General features: G+C 42.6%; 1 protein-coding gene across 1 annotated transcript in view; it reads right to left on the bottom strand.

Moving 5' to 3' along the window:
• LOC308397522 (brain-enriched guanylate kinase-associated protein) overlaps nucleotides 1–17765 on the bottom strand; it is a 38916-nt gene extending 21151 nt beyond the window's left edge. The window contains exons 1-2 of the mRNA XM_080883455.1: nucleotides 17669–17765; nucleotides 14417–14454 (exon numbers count right to left, since the gene is read on the bottom strand). Of these exons, the coding sequence (XP_080739581.1) occupies nucleotides 14417–14454; nucleotides 17669–17752 (122 nt within the window). The 5' untranslated portion in view covers nucleotides 17753–17765. The remainder of the gene's footprint in view (nucleotides 1–14416; nucleotides 14455–17668) is intronic.
• Between the last annotated feature and the right edge of the window lie 613 nt (nucleotides 17766–18378).

Genomic DNA, 18378 nt, shown 5'->3' with positions numbered 1-18378 from the left:
GAGTGCCGCATTATCCAAGCAGCCCCCACCTCCTCGCCTCATGCCTCTCTGTGATTGGTTGGAATCATCAGGGGAAAACAGGTGTTTGTTGTTTGGTAGAGGATGAGTTAACGTGAAGTAGCTCCAGGGATGTTAAATCCCCCATTAGTGACCTCCCCGGTGAACAGGAGCTGAGTCAGACATAATGAGTGTTTTCATTCCAGCGAGATGAGATGACGAGGCAGCGTGACTTCTGGGCTTGGAGAGGCGGGATGAGGCTGCTTTAGCACCTCTGGATGGCGAGAGGAGACACCTCGTGGGCGGATGAACGGACAAACAGATAAAAAACGAGGATGGATGGAAAGATGGCGTCTGAGACGTTCACTCTTACCTCTTTTTCGGATGTTTGCCGCCATTTCGGGGGACTTTTAAGGCGGTTTTGCCAATGTATATCTTTTTCATGGTTTGTCTGTGTTCCTTCCCTCTCATGTGTTTAAAGGGCTTGACCACAGGGAGACAGCATTTATGTTAGTTTTCCAAAGGAGACCAGCTAAGTCTGGAATTAGTGAGTGATCTATCTGTGTTGACCCTGCCAAACAAAGCAAACAGACAGGATGGCAACTTTTAGTAAGGACAAGTCAAGCAGGACAAAACTGATGTTAAGATCCATGGACAGATTCTGTTGGTCATATTCATATGAAAGAACCCATATTATTTTTTAAAGGGCCTGTAGTTGTATGTAGGGGATCTGCTACTAAAAATAACAAATAAAATAAATGCTTTTCTCATAATTTTTCTCACATGCTGCACCTCTTCTCACCTTCTGTCTGAAATGCTCTTTAGCTCCAGTCTATTTAAGGCCTCTCCCCCTGAAAACCCGAATTTGCTATGATCCAACTCTCATTCTACATAAAATCCCTTTTGAGCACAGAGCACACATAGCAACGTTTGCAACTTACCCCTCCGGATATTGCATCAAACTGAAAATAATTCACTGGGTCTTCAGATGCCGTGAAGATTCATGCGCTTACTCTTAGTACCCGACACCAGAACATTTGGTGTGCTTTGCTCATGGCTGAGATATTTTGGAGAATATGTGCCAAAACTAGCCACTCTTATACCACTGTTATGTAGATGAGTAACAGAAAGTCTGGAAAAGTCTGGACTACAAATGAGGCATAAGAAGGACTTCAATAGCTTTTCTTTGTGGGTGAGAATTACTCTATTTGGTGTTGACTTTGTCTTTTTAACTGTGCAAACCCCTGTGTAGAAGACTAAATGACATGGAAATCCCATTAAGCATAATGTGGACAGTTTAATGGCAAATATCCCACGAGTTTTGTCCCATTTCCTTAAATTCAAGGCACTAAATTCAAAGTAAAGACCATTTTTGTCTTACTTCTTCCACTGACGGTGCACAACGTTTCCTGCAAAGAAACAGCGGAAGCGAAAATGAGAAGTAAAACTGTCTGAGACATCAGCTGTAAATGTCAAGCTTTGGACTCAGTCCTTCAGACATAAAGAGCAAGGGATTCCTTTCAGCTTTCTAGCAAAGTTCAGCTACCATATGAGGGGAATCCATTAAAGGAGAGGGAATATATACGCTCACGGTTTGAACACTCATTAACTCAAATATCCAATCAATCACATGGCAGCAGATTATTGTAGTTACGCATGTAGATACAGTCAAGATGACCTGCTGATGTTCAAATTGAGCATCAGAATGAGGACGAAAGGTAATTTAAGGGCCTGAACATGAGATAGTTGTTGTCGTGGCAGGGTTTTCTGAGTCATCAACCCAATATCACAGCAAAGCATGTAATAGACCTGCAGGACCATCCTATGGATGCCACGCTTTGCCTCTCCTAGGTGTGAAATGGAATTAAATTGTAGTACCAGTAGAGGGCGATAGTTTATTTAAAGCCAACAAGTTAAACTGACCAAAGTAGGAATGAAGTACAATCCAGGCTCCTTCTATTCCACGTAATATTAAGCTACGTGGCTGATATGTGTTTACGTGTATATGTGTTTCATTAAAAGTTCGTCCATGACTGTTTTTATGTTGCTTTTAAATACATTATCGCCCTCTGCTGGCACTGAAAGGTACTGCAACTTAAGCATGCCTGTCCATTTCATGCGTAGGAGAAGCAAAGCATGACATTCACGGGATGGACCAGTGGGTCTATTACACACTTTGTCAGTATACTGGGTTAAAGTACTTCAGAAACTGCTGATCTGCTGGGATTTTCCCACAAACCCATCTCTAGGGTTTAAAGAGAAAGCATTTGACAACATCTGTTGACTGTGATACAAAAGCAACAATCACTCATGAAACAAAGGTATGCAGAAGAGCATCTCTAAACAAGCTACTGATCAAACCTTTGCACAGATGTGCTACAGTAGCAGAAGACCATACTGGGTGCCACTCCTGTCAACTAAGAACAGGAAACTGAAGCTACAATTCATACATGCTCATTAAAACTGGACAACAGAACCTTGGAAAAACATTCCCTGGTCTATGAATCTCAATTACTAAAGTGACATTCAGATGGTAGGATCAGATTTTGGCATACAGCATGGATCCATCCCGCCTTGCATGATGGTGTAATGGTGTAGACAATGTTTTCTTGGCACACTTTGGGCCCCTTAGTACCAGTGAAGGAATGTTTCCAGCACCTTGTTAAATCTGTGCCTCAAAGATTTAAGAGCGTCCAACCAATTAATATTAAGATGTACCTAATAAAGCGCCCGGTGAGTACATTCTGTGTATATTTTTATTTCTTAAATTAAAGGCTCCCACAAACAGCTTGTCTGCATCTTCTTCTAAAATCTAAGTTCCCCCCACTCAGTTTAGGGAACATTTGGGGAACTGAAAACCTGATTTTGAATGAGAAGTATTCTTTTGTGACCACAAATGCTGTATATTAAAAGAAAAAATGCTAATTGTTTGACATGGAAAAACACGAAAAGAAGCACTAAGCTGCCTAATCACTGACACGCTGTGAGTGTGGTTTGATGAAATTTTGAAAGCACTCTGGAACATAAGCAAACAACCCCCACAACTGCCTTCATACAAAAAATGAAATGTTTGAAACATTTGTCTATATCTTTTTAAAAAAACATAAATGTTCACAAAACTTTTCTACGTTCTTAAATATTGTGTTTAATGCTGAATTGTTTGCTTGTGGTCAGGAGCCATTAGACAAAATCTGTTGGAGGTTAAAAAAAACTGCTTCTGGGTCCTGGCAGGACATAGACTTGTTTCATGTCACTAGTGGTGGGGGAAAGTCTCCTGTGACAGGCGGATATCAGACTTATCAGTAAAAACAAACATCCCTTGCAGACTCAGTGTCTTCATCTCGTATATGTCCAAACACAAAGAAGAGGAGCTGCGTCTTGGTGGCGTCCGCAGCACAGGTGCAGCCTTCAGCACACAGACAAATGGCGCATGTTATTGAATGAGACAGGCTGTCAAAGCTTGATCAAAGCTCCTCTGATCCGAGCAGCGGGCTGACCATCCGGGAAGGAAGCAATGACCGACTGTGGATGGGACTGCAGCGAGTTACAGCTCATGTTTGGGGTGTTGTACCCACTGATATTGTGTACACACACGCACGTATTATGAAATAAAGAAACATGTTGATCTACTAATGCCCAGTTGTTGGGAGGTGACTTCTGCTACTGGCTGAGAAGGCAGGGAGACATGTACTCCTCCAGATGGTGACAGCTCACTACCGCCACTGGAGCCTTCACTCCAGCTGCTCCCCTCTGAGTCATACCAGCTTCGAATATGTGTGTGCGCGCGTGTGTGTGTTTAAGATTTGGCAGGTGCGAGCATGTATTTGAGAGCATTAAAGTGGCAGAAATGTGTGAGTTTATCCATGCAGGTGTACGCTTGATTGTCCGTATGCATATGTACACATTTGTTTGTATCTATAAGTCTAGGTGTGTTCCTGCTTGTGCGTTCGTGTGTGTGTGTGCCTGTGTTTACTCTGCGGCACAAGCTCTGCCTATTCAACCTCCTTCTCCCAGGCTTGAATTAAAGTAACGCTGTCTGCCATAAAAGTGAAAAAGGACAGCTGTTAGCGACACGTCTCAGGCCCCATCAGGCGTCCGCTGTCAAAACGCCAACGCACAACCGCGCACGCAACACCCTCGCTCATTCACTCGCTTGCTTGCTTCTTCGTCTTCCTTGTGCCCATCCTCACACTGCAGCAAAACCTTACAAGGGGCTCGTTCGGATGGCGGTGCCTGCCACCCACTCGTGCCACGCTGACATTCGAGAGCATTGAAAAGAAGAGGAAGAGGGAGGTGGTAAAAGAGGAGGAGGGCATTAAAGTTGTGGAATGAGGGAGATGGAAAAGTAGAGGGGTGTGTGTGTGTTTGTGAGGGGGGGGGGGGGGGGGGGGGGTTGCTAGCCAGAGTATTTACAATAAAGCCAAAGACATTAAAGAGGAAGCGAGCTTTGCCAAATTACAAAGGAAAAGCAAATAGAGCGGGTGTGAAGTCTCTGCTGAAAAGTCATCATTTCTTTACCTCCTTCCTCTCCTTTTCCTCGCCTCTTCCGTCAATCTCTTTCTTCCTTCCTGGCTTCCTGATTGCATCTACCTTTCAGCAAGATTGGCTCTCAGGAAAAACCCTTATCACAGGCCCAGACCTCAGCATTAGAGCGGGGGAACCCGAGTGGCTGACTCATCCAGCAGCAGGGAAAGAAGGCAGAGATGATGCTCTTTCTGGCCCCTGTGCCTTCGGATTAACAACCTGCAGTAGTCACTCAGTCCAATGGCATGTACAGTATGACTCAACCACCTCACAGACAAAAATCAGCTTTCAAATTAGGGTGCTATTCTGTCAGTGTGTGTGGGTTTATGTCTTAGCTGTTTCTCGGTCCTGCATTGATTAACTCGGGAGCAGACACCTAAGTAGTTTCACAGCAACTACCAACATCATTAGCGGCAGCAGGGGATAATGACCCGCTGAACGGATTTCACGTGCTGCTGATTGCACCCGGCACTGGGGAGTGTGAAATCACGACAACATCCCGAGAGGATTTTAGAATGAGCGGAAGAGGTGATGGAGGCTCGCCGATCCCAAATACAAACAGTTCTGTTCTGCCAAAACTGAAGGAGTGAACACAGAGAACAGAGTCCAACATCAACCACAGAATAAGCTGCAGGCAGACATTTAGACGTAGAAAATGGCACCGCGTTAAAAAGAGGGTTTGATACAGGCACCGGTATAATGATGAAATGCAAAGCTAGAGAACTGGTTTGAATGTTATCTGTTTATTTATCTTCCAAGAGTGCCTCTACCACTTAATACATTAACACTTTCCCTACCAGAGTATTGTTTTCAGCATACCACTCATTTGTGATTCCCTAATTATTCAAGCCTCCTCACGGCATTTTTGTTCAGGGAATATATAAACACATAATACCCTCGCCTGTCACTTCATTATGTATACCTGTTCAGCTGCTTGTTAATGCAAGTATCTTGTCGGCCACTCAATGCATGTATTCATGTAGACATGGCCATTAGAAGATTAGGAATTGTTGTATGATGGTAGGGTCAGAATTAGTTGTAAACACCATGAAAGCATGGATTCATCCTCACTTGTATCAACGGTTTAGGCTGCTGGTGGTGTAATGGTGATTGCGTTTCTCATTTTTGGACCATTCTCAGTAGATCCTAGTAGATCAGCAGCTTCTGAAATACTAAGTCCAGCTGATACGAACAACCATGTCACATTGAAACCCTCTTTCTTCCCCTTTCTGATTCTCTGTTTGAACTTCAGCTTCACCCCATTCCTGCAAACGTAAAAATGCTTTGAGCTGCTGCCATGTGATTGGCTGTTAATGAGCAGTTGAATGGTGTACCTAATGAAATGGTCAGGTAGGTATGTTGGGTTTATGGAGGCTTATTGTGCTTTTGACTGAGTGCATTTGGGCAGTCCCTGGAAGAAATTTGTTTTCCATGTCCGAATCAAAAATTTGATATTTGAATGCCAAAATTTTTTTTTAAAAAAAATCAGAAGCCACATCCTTGGCCACGGCCATTTTTCTACTTTGCCATTTTAAAGAGCGTGATCAAATCCACTCCAGAACTGAACTGCTTCTATTCTTGCCCATGCTTCAAGTCTTGATCACGTTTTATTTAATGGCTTTGCAGTTTTTACAGAATCCTGCTGGAAAACAACACAATACATGACACAGATCATTTAAATGACTCTGCAAATACTTCTTTCACCTTGAGGAACTACAGAAATAGCTTTCAAATTTGCAAATAGACTCTGTATATTTTTATATATTTTATTTATTGACTCTATTTAATTTGTAAAATATGTGTATACACACACACACACACACACACACGTAGAAAAACATTTAGTATACACATCCAGAATTTTTTATTTTTTATTTTATTTATTTATTTATTTATTTATTTATTTATTTTTGCATATACTATTATATATTGTACATATATTTATTAGTTTCAGATTTAGCCATTCGTATATTTTGCCTGTTTATGTTATTGTATTTTGCACAACTCTGTTGCTTGTGAAGCTCGCACACAAGAATTTCACTCGCATGTGCTGTACCAATGTACCTGCACATGTGATGTGACAATAAAAAGTGATTTGATTTAATAAAAAAACAAAGATAAAATTCAAGCTAGGAGCCTCAGAGTGGCAAAAACAATGACCTATGCGTTCCTAAAAGAACAAACCCGCACACTGAGCGCATTAAAAACATAAAAACATGCTGCTCTACAAAAAAAAATGAGCTCATCCTTCAGACAAGATACTCATAGTGCCAGCGAAGCCTTCCGAGAGCTGTCCTAGCAAAGACGCTGAGATCACGTCTTTCTCGACCCAGAATACACCCTCTCACAATAACCCCAACTTTTAAACTCTTTCACAAGTTGAAACCAAAGTTTTCCCACTGATTACTTTGTTCCATCTCAGTGGTTCTGAATTACTTTCACAATTTAAATTTTCCCAGAAAGGATGAGAGCAGAAAATAAATAAATAAATAAATAAATAAAAGCATTTCTGTCCACAGTCTTTTCATTTTTATCCATTTATTTATTTATTTTGCTGGTTGGAAAGAGGAAAAAGAAATACAGCTGTGAAAATGCTGTTGTGGTGCAAAAAAACAAGGCCAGTGTTTGCCACGTTTGCAACCACAACCAAAAGCAGACGGGATGGAAAAACACAAGCGGCTTTCAAACGGGTTCAGCTCATTAAAAATAGAACAGACACAAACACACATGGATGCACGTGCACACATGTGTATACACACATACACGCACACACGCATGCACAGCACGCCACCCACCATCGCAGCATGCTGTTTACGAGTGGAGCTCGAATGGACAGGTAGTGATTAGATGCAACAAAGGAACAACCTCTGCATATCTAGCCTGCAGTGTAGTGCTCTGTGTTTCTGTGCGTGTATGTGTGTGTGTGAGTTTCCTCAGCATTTACCTCGTGCACTTATACACAGATGTACTTACTGGTCCATCCATAACTCTCAAGAGGCTGCCTAAAAAGCCTCAACTCAGGGATGCATGAAAGGATCTTTAAAAAAACACAGAGAGGCACTATATTGGGAAGACGCAATATAGCACTAATAACTTTCCAGCATAGCCCCATTAATGTAGCGGCTTGGAAAGAAAACAAGGGTAACCTGTGACCTCCGGCTTGACCGAGGCAAACAAGCTGCAGACATTTGCTTGAAAAGCTTTAATTTATCTGTTTAATTTTCTTCTAAACTCTCACAGGTTGATACTCTTTATTACAAAGGTCCCTGCAGTTTGGCTTTTAAATGCTTTATGGCTTGGTTAAAAAAGAAGGTTTTGAATAACAGTTCAACATTTTAAGAAATGCATTTATTTGATTTGAGAAGATGGGTTCTACAATTGTATCTGTCCAACAGCAATGTAACCTCTTGTGCAGGCATGAGTTTGTGTCAGACTTTTAACAGATGGGAATTTTACATGGCGTCTGCTATTTTCACAGGCATGCTAACTAGAGATTTAGCCCACAGCCACTGAACTGACATCTCATCTGGAGCTGCGTATCTTAAAATCTTGCATGATTCCTACGATTAGTACAAAAACATGTTTTTTATATGTTGCGTTCATTTTATATGATGCCCGGCATGACGGAAAACCCCTACAGGTCTCAGAGTGGTGTCTCGTATTCATGTAGTGTAAAGTACGCTTGCCCTATTTTTATGGAAAGGGTAAAAAACAAAAAAAGGGATTTATAATTTGTTTTGCCTCAGCGTCTTGATGACTTGTGCTCACTGCCGGGTTTTACATCTTACATCTAGTTGTAAGAAAGGTAAGCTTGCACGTATCTCTGTGATGCCAGAAACATCTGACAGAACAAGCCAAAGAGCCCAAAATCACAACCCAGAGGAACCAAAATATCCAGTGCAATGTCCCGATGACTGGTGTCATTTTTAGCCTGGCGATTCATCTTACATGCACCTTTTTTTAGAAATCCTTCAAATTACCCTTGATATTAAGCTTCAGAGCTGCTTGTGTTGTTGGATTTTGTTATAGTAAGAGCAGAAACCTTGTACTTATCTATGTGACACCAGCAACTTCTGTGTGAAGGACCAAAAAGCTCTCCAGAGAGTGATCCGTACAGCAGAACGCTGCTGCAGGATTGCTCTCCCCCCGCTTCAGGACACCTACACCAGGAGATGCCGGACTAGAGCAGCGCAGATACTGAAGGACCCGTCCCATCCTGGCAACAAACTGTTCCAACTTCTGCAATCTGGTAGAAGGTTCCGCATCTTCCGGGCAAGGACAGAGAGACTCAAGAGGAGCTTCTATCCCCAAGCCATCCGTGCCCTAAACACACACACCCGCCCGCTCACATCATCTATAATTGACTGAGACAGGACTCTCTTCCAGACACTCTAAACCAAGGCACAATGTACATTTCAATTCCTTTAACTTTAAATATGTTTATATTGTCTATCCTGTAAAATAGTCAGATGTCTATTCATATTAATGTACAGAATTCACCTGCTAGCTGCTACTACTGCACATTCACCCAGTGTATATACTATATGTATGTATATATATAATGTTCTTCCTCTACACCCCCCCCCCCCCCCCCCCCCCCAATTTTTGCACATGTCGAGGAGCGTGTCAGACTACATTTCACTGTGTGTTATACTTGTATAACTATGCATGTGACAAATAAAGAACCTTGAACCTTGAACCTTCTAAAACACATGTTTGAGAATTTTATCCAAACCACTCTTATGCAGGGGTTATGCAAAGGTTAGCAACCATTTAGTGAATACTGCTGTATTTTTATAGACTGTATACAAAAGACGGATTTCTGGGTCTGAAAATTAACAAGTTTAGCATTATAGTTCTGTGCTAAACACTATTTTAGCTCACTTACCAGCTATATTTTAGCATTACCATTCTTCGTCATTGGCTTTCACAGTGGCTTCTGTTCAGAAAAAATCTAACTCTCACTTTAAAATTCATTAAAATGGTGTCACTTCCATTGACCACAAACTGACCTACAATGCTGATTACTATGTAAATGTCCAATTCAAGTCAAATTACAAAAAAATTGAGTTATAGCCGCTGTCATATTAGGCAGGCTTCATCACAATGAGGAATAAATCTGGACCAGCACAACCTGACCGCTGGTGCTGAAGAAGGCAAAGGGGAGGAGAAATAATGGGGTTAAGATAATAAGATAGGCTTAATGGCCCCTGGGGGAGCTCTCAGAGCTTCAGGATAGAGAGACCTACAGACAGTGTGGGAGAGAGAGGCTGACTGGTCAGACCACAGAGGACAGTGGAGAGCATCAGTCTGTCAGAGCAACACTGTCCACTTCAGCAGGTCAAAACTAAGTTCTCGCCTCTTCAGAGCAGCCTCTCTCCCACGCCGCTTTCAAACACATCCTCTCTGTTGCTCTAACATCTCTCTATCTATAATGATCAGCCAAAACTCCCCTTTCAGAACAGCTCAGGGAATCTGAAGGTGCCCTGAGGTCTTCGTAGTTCTCATCATTCTGACTTAGGGGACACTCCATAGAATTGCAACAAAAGTCTGTTAATTTTCCAGCTGTTTCAAGCCACAAATAGTCATTTCTCAGAAGGAGAAAAACAAAGTTATGTAAATATACTGCAAGTTTTATGTATCTGCAATCGATAAACAGCACCCACCACAGTGAGGTCCCAGCCAGAGCTTCATTTTGGCAGCATTTTACACGTGTTTATTGTGGAGAATTCCTCAGACTGCCAACAGGATGGAATTGCACAAAAGTACAGACAGTTCTGTTTATTTTGGAGCTGGATGGGTCAATAATGTTGCTGTTTGGAGGGGGAAGGAGGAACACTATATGGAAAAAAGTGCACATATACAATAAACCTAAAGGAGCTACCTAAGGAGTTTGATAATGATCGTGGTCTACTGCTTTGTGGTTCAACTTTGCATTAACAGTAGATCAACTGAGAGTTGAGCATGGAATATGCCACAATGGTGGTGGCATCCTACTACAGTACTACGCTTGAATTCAGTGAGCTCTTTCACAAATTAAACCCATTCATTCACAAATGGCTGTAAAGGCAGACTACGTGACCACATGGTTGATTTTATAAACATGAGACTGAAAACCTGAATTCAACGATTAAAAGATGTTGCTCCTATATGGACAAGAGATTGTATCCATCTCATGCTGATCCAGTTTATGGGTATTAGTAGTAATATTTTTGAACAGCTTGAGGTTTGTCTCATAATTGTGAGTTTAAATGACTCACTCTGAATGCCATTGATGTCTTGCATATAGTAGGCTATATTTTTTGTTATCTACCTTGGGACTAAAAATATAAACTAGCCATTTTGCTAAAATCTGTAATGTTTCTGTCTCATGCAGTATTTTGAGACTAATGTCCATTAACGGGCGACATCTCTATGAAATAAACCAGTTTAAAAGAAACCAGAGTTGCTATGGAAAAGGATGGATTGGTACAAAATGGCCAAAGAAACTGGACTGAGGGACTTCCAAGTGCATCCAAGTTAACAGCTGGCAGAACAAACGGGGAAAGCCCCTGTTTGTCCTCTAGGTAGGCGTTCCTATAGCGATGTAATATTGCGTGAAAACTATGAATACACGTATGAATATGATCACAAGCAGCAGATCTTTTTGTCAATCCTCTGACTCCCACAACCTGCCATCACTGTTCTGGAAATGTTTCAACGCAAACAATCTTGCCCTTGTCGGAGTCACTCTGGTGTCCACCTTGCCCCATTTCGGCACCATTTATCCACCATGTTGACTTTGAAAACTGTTCACTAACCTGCGACAACATCCCAGACGCTGACAGGTGCCTTTGCTATAACATAAACATGGCCGTTTGACTCATTTATAATAGAGCAGCTTCCCAGTGTTCTATATGTATTATTAGCATCAAATAGAAACAATAATAACTGAAACACAGCACAAACAGCGACTACCACACGAACGAGCAGAGAAAAACCTTCCAGTTGGCAAATTTAAGTTCAAATTAAACGGCACTGGAAGACTTCAGGAGAGCCTTTTATTTGTGTTCTTGCCAAGAATTAGATGAGAAAACTGATATCACTCTCATACCACTGGCAGCCAGTCTGGATTAGGAAACAGGCAGCGTGGCTCTGTCGCAAGGAACAAAGTCCACAAAGCAGCACGAATGAAACTCAATAATTGACATGTATCGTGTTCATTTGAGCTGTGGAATAACCAAGCTATAAAAACTACAAGCTGCTTTTGTGCAGATTAAATGAAGAAGACAGGACATGTTAATTAGTGAGCTTCAGAGGAGTAGGAAGATTCGGTTTACCTTCAGATCGAGGCCGAGACATTATCGCGGACTAACTGAGCTTTTTTAAAAGAAAACAAAAAACAAAAGTGCAGAAACATAATGAATACAGATCCCTCCCTTTAGGGCACAAAGGGTCACTGAATGACTTAATGACTAAAAGAAAAAGATCTGTGGTCTTCAAAGTCACCAGAGTTCAAGCCAAGTGAACACCTGGCAGGTCACGTGTTGGATAACTCTCTCCACCACCATCATTAACACATCAAATGAGTGAGTGCCTATTTATAGCTCATATCCCAGTGAGCATTTAAGCTCATATCTGGCCTCTTCATGACACTTTATGTTGTTCTTTCTTTAATCTGTATATATCTAAAAAGATCTACTTAAAAACAGGCTTAAAAAGACCAAGATATAAAGTGCAGGATACATTCTGAAACTTAACAGTATGAAGCACCTTTTAATCGCCTTCTCTTCCTGTATAATGAGGGTTCTTAATGTGCATATATTATTCTGAAATTATATCCAGTCGCAGTGGGTTTGATGGAAGAAAAAAAAATGTCATCAATCATCCTAAAAATCTAAAAACTAACCCAGACTTTTGTTTTACTGCCTCTCAAGGACGTCACTTCCATCACCGCTCACCGAGACAGCGGCATAATAATTTTGCTCAATCTTTGGCTGTCAATCATGCTTTTTAAAAAGCGGTATCAATCTTATATTTAAAATAAAACCCTTCACACTGTTATTCATCCGCTAGAGTATTCTGACAACGATTTTTTTTAAACTCCTTGAAACTTTAAATCTGTTTAATCCACCCGAGGTCTCCTCTGCGTTGGAGCTCCAATGTGTCGCTATGCAAAATTTACATCTCCATCTCCAGGGCCCTGACACATGAGCCCGGACAAGAGAGGGACAGGGATTGCGAAAGAGGAAGAGAGAGTGAGCGAGAGAGCAGGAGCAACGGAGTGTGAGAGATTTCAGGACATTTCATCATTTAGACTCGAAGGCATCTCGCAGATATGGTGGGGTGGGGGGGATGAAGAGGTAGGGTCAGACTCTCAGGTGGGTCCTGATTTCTCTTTAACCCCATCACAGCTTGCTTATAGGCTACAGGTGACCTGGTTTCCTATGCAAAAAGCGAGCAGAATAGACACGGGGCTACCCCCCTCTTATTTCGGCACAGCTGCTATAATTCAATTAAAGCTGTGACACAGAGGTGAGGACAATTGATGCCTCCTATTAAAGAAACACCCCGTCAAGATTAATTACCCCTCGTCGACTGGTTAAATGGCTTTTAAACTGTAATCTTCCTGAAATCGTAATAACACCATCGGTAATCTAACACAAAAGGAAAAGCTTGGGATCTGTTTTCATCTGAGCCGGATTAATAATGGTTCATTAGTACTGGTATTAATTAAAACATGTCTACTGTAGGCCAGTGAGGTGCAAAACAGAGAGTGGGAGGTAGAGGGAGGGGGGGTGGCCCCTGCATCTCGTCATGTTTCCGCTGCTGCTCTATTTCTCTGAAATACTTAAATCAGAAAAGTGGGCGAGCACCTGCAATTTTGTAATGAGCTCATTAAAATCCGTCTACACCAGCACGCGCTCACGTTTGTGTTTTTTTGACTGTCATGTTGAAAAACATACAGATCAGAGCTGCTCTTGCTTAAGTATTCGTGGTGGAAAAACAGCGTTATCATGCAGAGTAATTAATCAGTGTTACAGGTGCATTCCGACAGGTGACAGTCCAAAAATCACACAGAAACCAATGTGTAACAGTCGTGAATGGACATTTTGGGAACCTGAAAAGATTCAAGATTATTTCAAATAAAAAAAATAAATTAAAAAAAACTCCTGATTGATCTGTTTGGAAAAAAGCTTTTACAGTAACGCCATAGTCACTGCAGCGGATTTCCAGCCAAGAGGTTCCCCGCATGGAACCGTGTCAGCCTTCTTCTGCAAAATACACCCTTTTATCTTTGACAAAGTATCAGAGAAGAGGCATCATTCCTAACAGCGCTGCATCAGTAAACAGAGAGCACGGCAAGTGCAGCCACATCACGTACAGATGAGCACATAAACACACATATTCACACGCAACCAAAAGCAGCTTTGTAATCCAAATCAAAGATGCAAACAGTGAAGCAGTACCTTCCGCTCGCGCAGAGCTTCATCCTGAAGACCGAGAGATAAAAATCCTGCTGCCGGAGCCTCGCCGGGGATGGAGAAAACCCCCTCTCTATATGCTATCTGGATTGGTTTACCCAGCTTTCCCTTAAAGCTCGGAGAAAACCCCCAACACATGCACCCACCCCACCACCTCCTCCTCCACCACTAAAACTGTCGCTGCCACTAGCACCACGCCACTCCAGCAGTAGCAGCAGCAGCGGCAGCAGCTGAGCCAGGAGGAAAGACAAGAGGGAGTGAGGGAGAGACTGTGCAAGAGTAGAAAGACAGAGAGAGAGAGAGACAGGAAGAGTGGGAGGGAAGGAGCTTAAAGGAAGAAGACAGGGAGAACGTGGGGGCGTGATGATGGAGTGCTGAAAGATATGTGCAGAAAAGGAGGGAGAGTGAGAGAGGGAGAGGGTGAAGCTTACCTGATGGTGTCTATGTTGTTCATCACTTCGTCAGGCATCTAAAGGAAATGACAGCATGTTAGTGGAGCGGACCCATCAAACTGGCCCAGAAGCTGCCAAGTGGAGCACCGTTGCAGCACAAACACCCTCCACAAAAAAAAGAAAAGAAAAAGAAAGAACGAGAAAAGAAACATACATATTCAGCAAGCACACTCTGTGTTTCCCTATGTGTTTGTTTATGTCCCCACACTCCCCCCCACTCACATCCGTGCTCCCTCATCTGCTCCTCTTCCCTTTTTCCCTTACTAGTGAGAAATCCCGTGCAACGCTCATCAGACTGCGGCCGGATGTGTACATCTGCGCTCACTTGAGGTGAGAAGAGAACAATCGTACCATACCGGGAGTGCGAGGGGAGAGAGTGAGAAAGCGAGGCAAAGGAAAGGGGGAAGAAAGGGAGGGAGGGAGAGTGAAAACCTCCATTGCAGCCAGACTGCAGATACATGGCAAGCCCCCCCATGAGGGATACTGGCAGCGACTCAGTATCTCTGTCGAGGTGCTGAATCAGAGAGAAGGAGCACAGAGGGAAAGAGAGGGAGGAGGATGTGGAGAGAGACATAGAAAGAAGGGGAAACAAGGGGGAGGTGGGGGGGGGGGGTGGAGAGTGGGGAGAACAGGTGGTTCAATCTGTTGAATCTTACATCTCAAGTCCTTGGCTGTTAAGGAGAATAGGTTTTATATGAATCGGCTGCTTTTTTTCCATTTTTCTTTTTTTCAGAAAGCGATGAATTATGCATCGATTTGAGAATATTCCCCCATCTCCGTTCAAATTTAGGCCCGATCGAGGGTGGTATCCACGCTGTTATGTTATCATGTTTCATAATTTGACGAATGCTAGAAAGCAGATTTTACCATCTGCACTTAGGGGAGACGTTCATCCATATTTATCTCCTGTAATTAATGAAGGAAGCAGTCGTTGCGAAGAGATTATTTGAGTCAGATTACCAACAAAACACACCTTAAAGCGGGGGGTGGGGGGAATGCGTGTTCAGTGTGTGTGTGTGTGTGTGTGTGTGTGTGTGTGTGTGTGTGTGTTTATGGCTACAGATGATGAACTTGGCCAGACTTGGGAGAGGTCTAGCCGGATTTTGTCATTCACATTGTCTGTGTAACTTGTTGGCACTTATATTGAATTGGGCTGCAGTATGCATACATGTGCATGGCTGCATCTGTGTGTGTGTGTGTGTGTGTGTGTGTGTGTGTGTGTGTGTGTGTGTGTGTGTGTGTGTGTGTGTGTGTGTGTGTGTGTGTGTGTGTGTGTGTGTGTGCACAGCAGAAGGTCAAGTGCAAAGAATGTTTCATTACAAGTACAAGGACTTGTGTGAGGAGATGAAACTTTGCAGCGACACACAGACACTCACACTGAGATGAACGCCAACAGGCTCACATGCCTGCCTCTCAGCCCCCACACACCACCCACCTTTTTTCAAGCAGTTGCTAAGGTGACGGCAAAGGCTGAATTTTAATCAGACAATAAATTAAGGCAATGTGACCTTCTCCTTTATTATTAAATGGGAGCGACACAGAGTTTGAAGATCTGTCAAGTATGTTTTGTTTTTTGGGGGGTGAGAAATGCTAAAAAAAAACAGACCCCAAACCTGGAGATGTAAAACAATAAGCTTGCACGCTTTCTAGTCAGCAAAGCGGTGCACATTTAGCAACTAGGTAACCTCAGCCAAGTGCTTCATCATCCTCATCATCCACCACTGACATGGATGTCATGCTGAGACTGCAAAAATACCCTCGCTGGTTGTAGTAATTGCTGATTGAGCCCTCAGGCTTGTCCTCCCGTGTAATGCACTCTAGTGGTGTAAGCCAGTGGAAACACTGGTTGCTACTCGAGAAGGAAACAGTTGTGCAACAAGGTTCGCTGCTTTCACAGCCATTTTAGCAAGGTTATGTTTTAAACTGAGTAAATGATGGATGTCAAAAAATAAATGCGAGTGGGCTGAGTCAGTAAATGACAGCATTGTTCAGTTCAAATTGTTTGTGTGGAGGAGTTGCTAATGGGTAGAATGCTAATGAGGAGTCCCATAAAAGTCTGCTTATTGGTCAGCATGAAGCAGCGCTCCTGTGCAAACTTACAGACACATCAGTATACCCAGTCTATTGAATCAGCTGAGGATGTCTATGTGGGTCAGCAGGAGAAATCGTACACCCACAGCTCATTCTTGCTCCAAATGATTTACTATTAATTGGAAGCTTTAGCACAGCAGAACTTGCATGGAACACTCATAATGTCATCACCAGGATGACATGCTTTGTCTGCTCTCTGACTACATATTCTAGGTTCAATAATCACCAGTGAGGTGACAACTTTAAAGAGCTTGACTTGGGCGAACCCAAGTCAATTGCAAGCCATATTTTTATAATTAGCAGTAAACTGAATGACTCTGTGTAAGACTCTGAGAGACTCATCGCCCCAAAGCTCGAACTTCTTCTAGACCTAGAGGCGTTTCAGTGGTCATAACTTTAAATGTTTTGCTTTTATCCCAGTGTTCTTTTCAGCAAAATAATAAAAAGCCTGAAAAACAACTGCATATGAGTCAAATCAACACACTGAATAACTAACAGATGGTGGAGAGCAAATCAGAGCTAAAATTAGCGCATAGGTTGGAGGTCAGAAACTCAATTACATTTAAGGTGTCTGTGTGGTGTTTGCAGTTCATTTCTACTGCCCTCAAGTGGGCAAAATGCTGGAATGACTATTATGTTTTGTATCTTTCGTTTTGTCTTATATGTGTATGCAAGTAGGCCTCTATATAACATACAGACTGTAAAATGGGATAAAGGCAGGAATGTCAAGTATATGAATGTTTTTCTGGTTCAGATAGCGATAACAAAGTTCTGTAGTGGGGCTATAAAAGTTTCTTTTTAAATTTTCTCCCTATAACTCTTGCTTTAATAATTTATTGTTTTATTTATTTTTATAGCATTCATTTTATATGCAACTGCTTCTTGGATTATTCAAACAAAACTCCACAGACTGCACTAGACAAAGACATTGTAACTCTGTGACATGCCCGTGCTTACTTGAGCTCTTTACGCTCTTAATAATAGAGCAGAAAAATCAGGAATGGCTCACTCAAATCATACAAAGGCTTGATTTACTCAGACGTCTCTTCAAAAACTGAGAGGAACAATTTCCGTTCCAATCACAACATATGTTCAGAGGCCTGGCCTTGATTAAAGACTGGGAAGACTTTCATCACTCACCATGTTGATGCCCCTGGGCAGAGAGATAGATCTGTAGGGGTATCTGGGGAAGTCATAGTGAAACTCAGGAAAGTGACTCTTCATCTTAAATCCTTGACTGAACTCTGGAGGAGGTGGAATCACATATTTCTCATCTATTTGTTCTGGTGTGTCTGCTTTTATCTCCAGGTCATGCAGCTCATCGCCCTTCCTTACAGTGTCGATGTCCGTCTCCAGATACTTTTTTTCTACCAGGTCAGGAGAAGTCCGCTCTTCTGGAGTCTTCTGCTCGGCTAAAGGGCCTTGTTGCTGGGCCATTGAGCAGGGTAGCCTGGGGCTCACCACGTGGATCTCTGCTTGAGGCTGATCAGCATTTGTATTGGTGAAGCCAGAGGGAGATGCTGGTTTTCCAAATGCCTGCAGGCTGTTTGGGTCAAGCACATTAGATGTCACCTCATCCAGGAACTGGGAAAACTTCAGTTTGGTTTCAATCTTTTCCTCCAGTACACACTGTGGTTTGCCGCTTTTAGAGCTGGTGTGTGAAAGTACAGAGCCCCTCCCTTGATGCAGATTTCTGCTGTGGCTGTCTCCTCCCTGCTCTGCCTGTGGATGTCCTCTGCCATGAGGCCTGCTAGAAGGAACTGGTCCAAGCTTTTCAGACTCTCTGTCTCCTCTGAGTCGAGTCTGAAAAGCTTCCTGGCTCTGCTTCTTGATAGACTTGTGCAGGATGC

This window comes from Rhamphochromis sp. 'chilingali' (assembly GCF_963969265.1).
Source record: "Rhamphochromis sp. 'chilingali' genome assembly, chromosome: 5".
Lineage (NCBI taxonomy): Eukaryota > Metazoa > Chordata > Actinopteri > Cichliformes > Cichlidae > Rhamphochromis > Rhamphochromis sp. 'chilingali'.
This window is presented reverse-complemented; position numbering and strand designations above follow the sequence as displayed.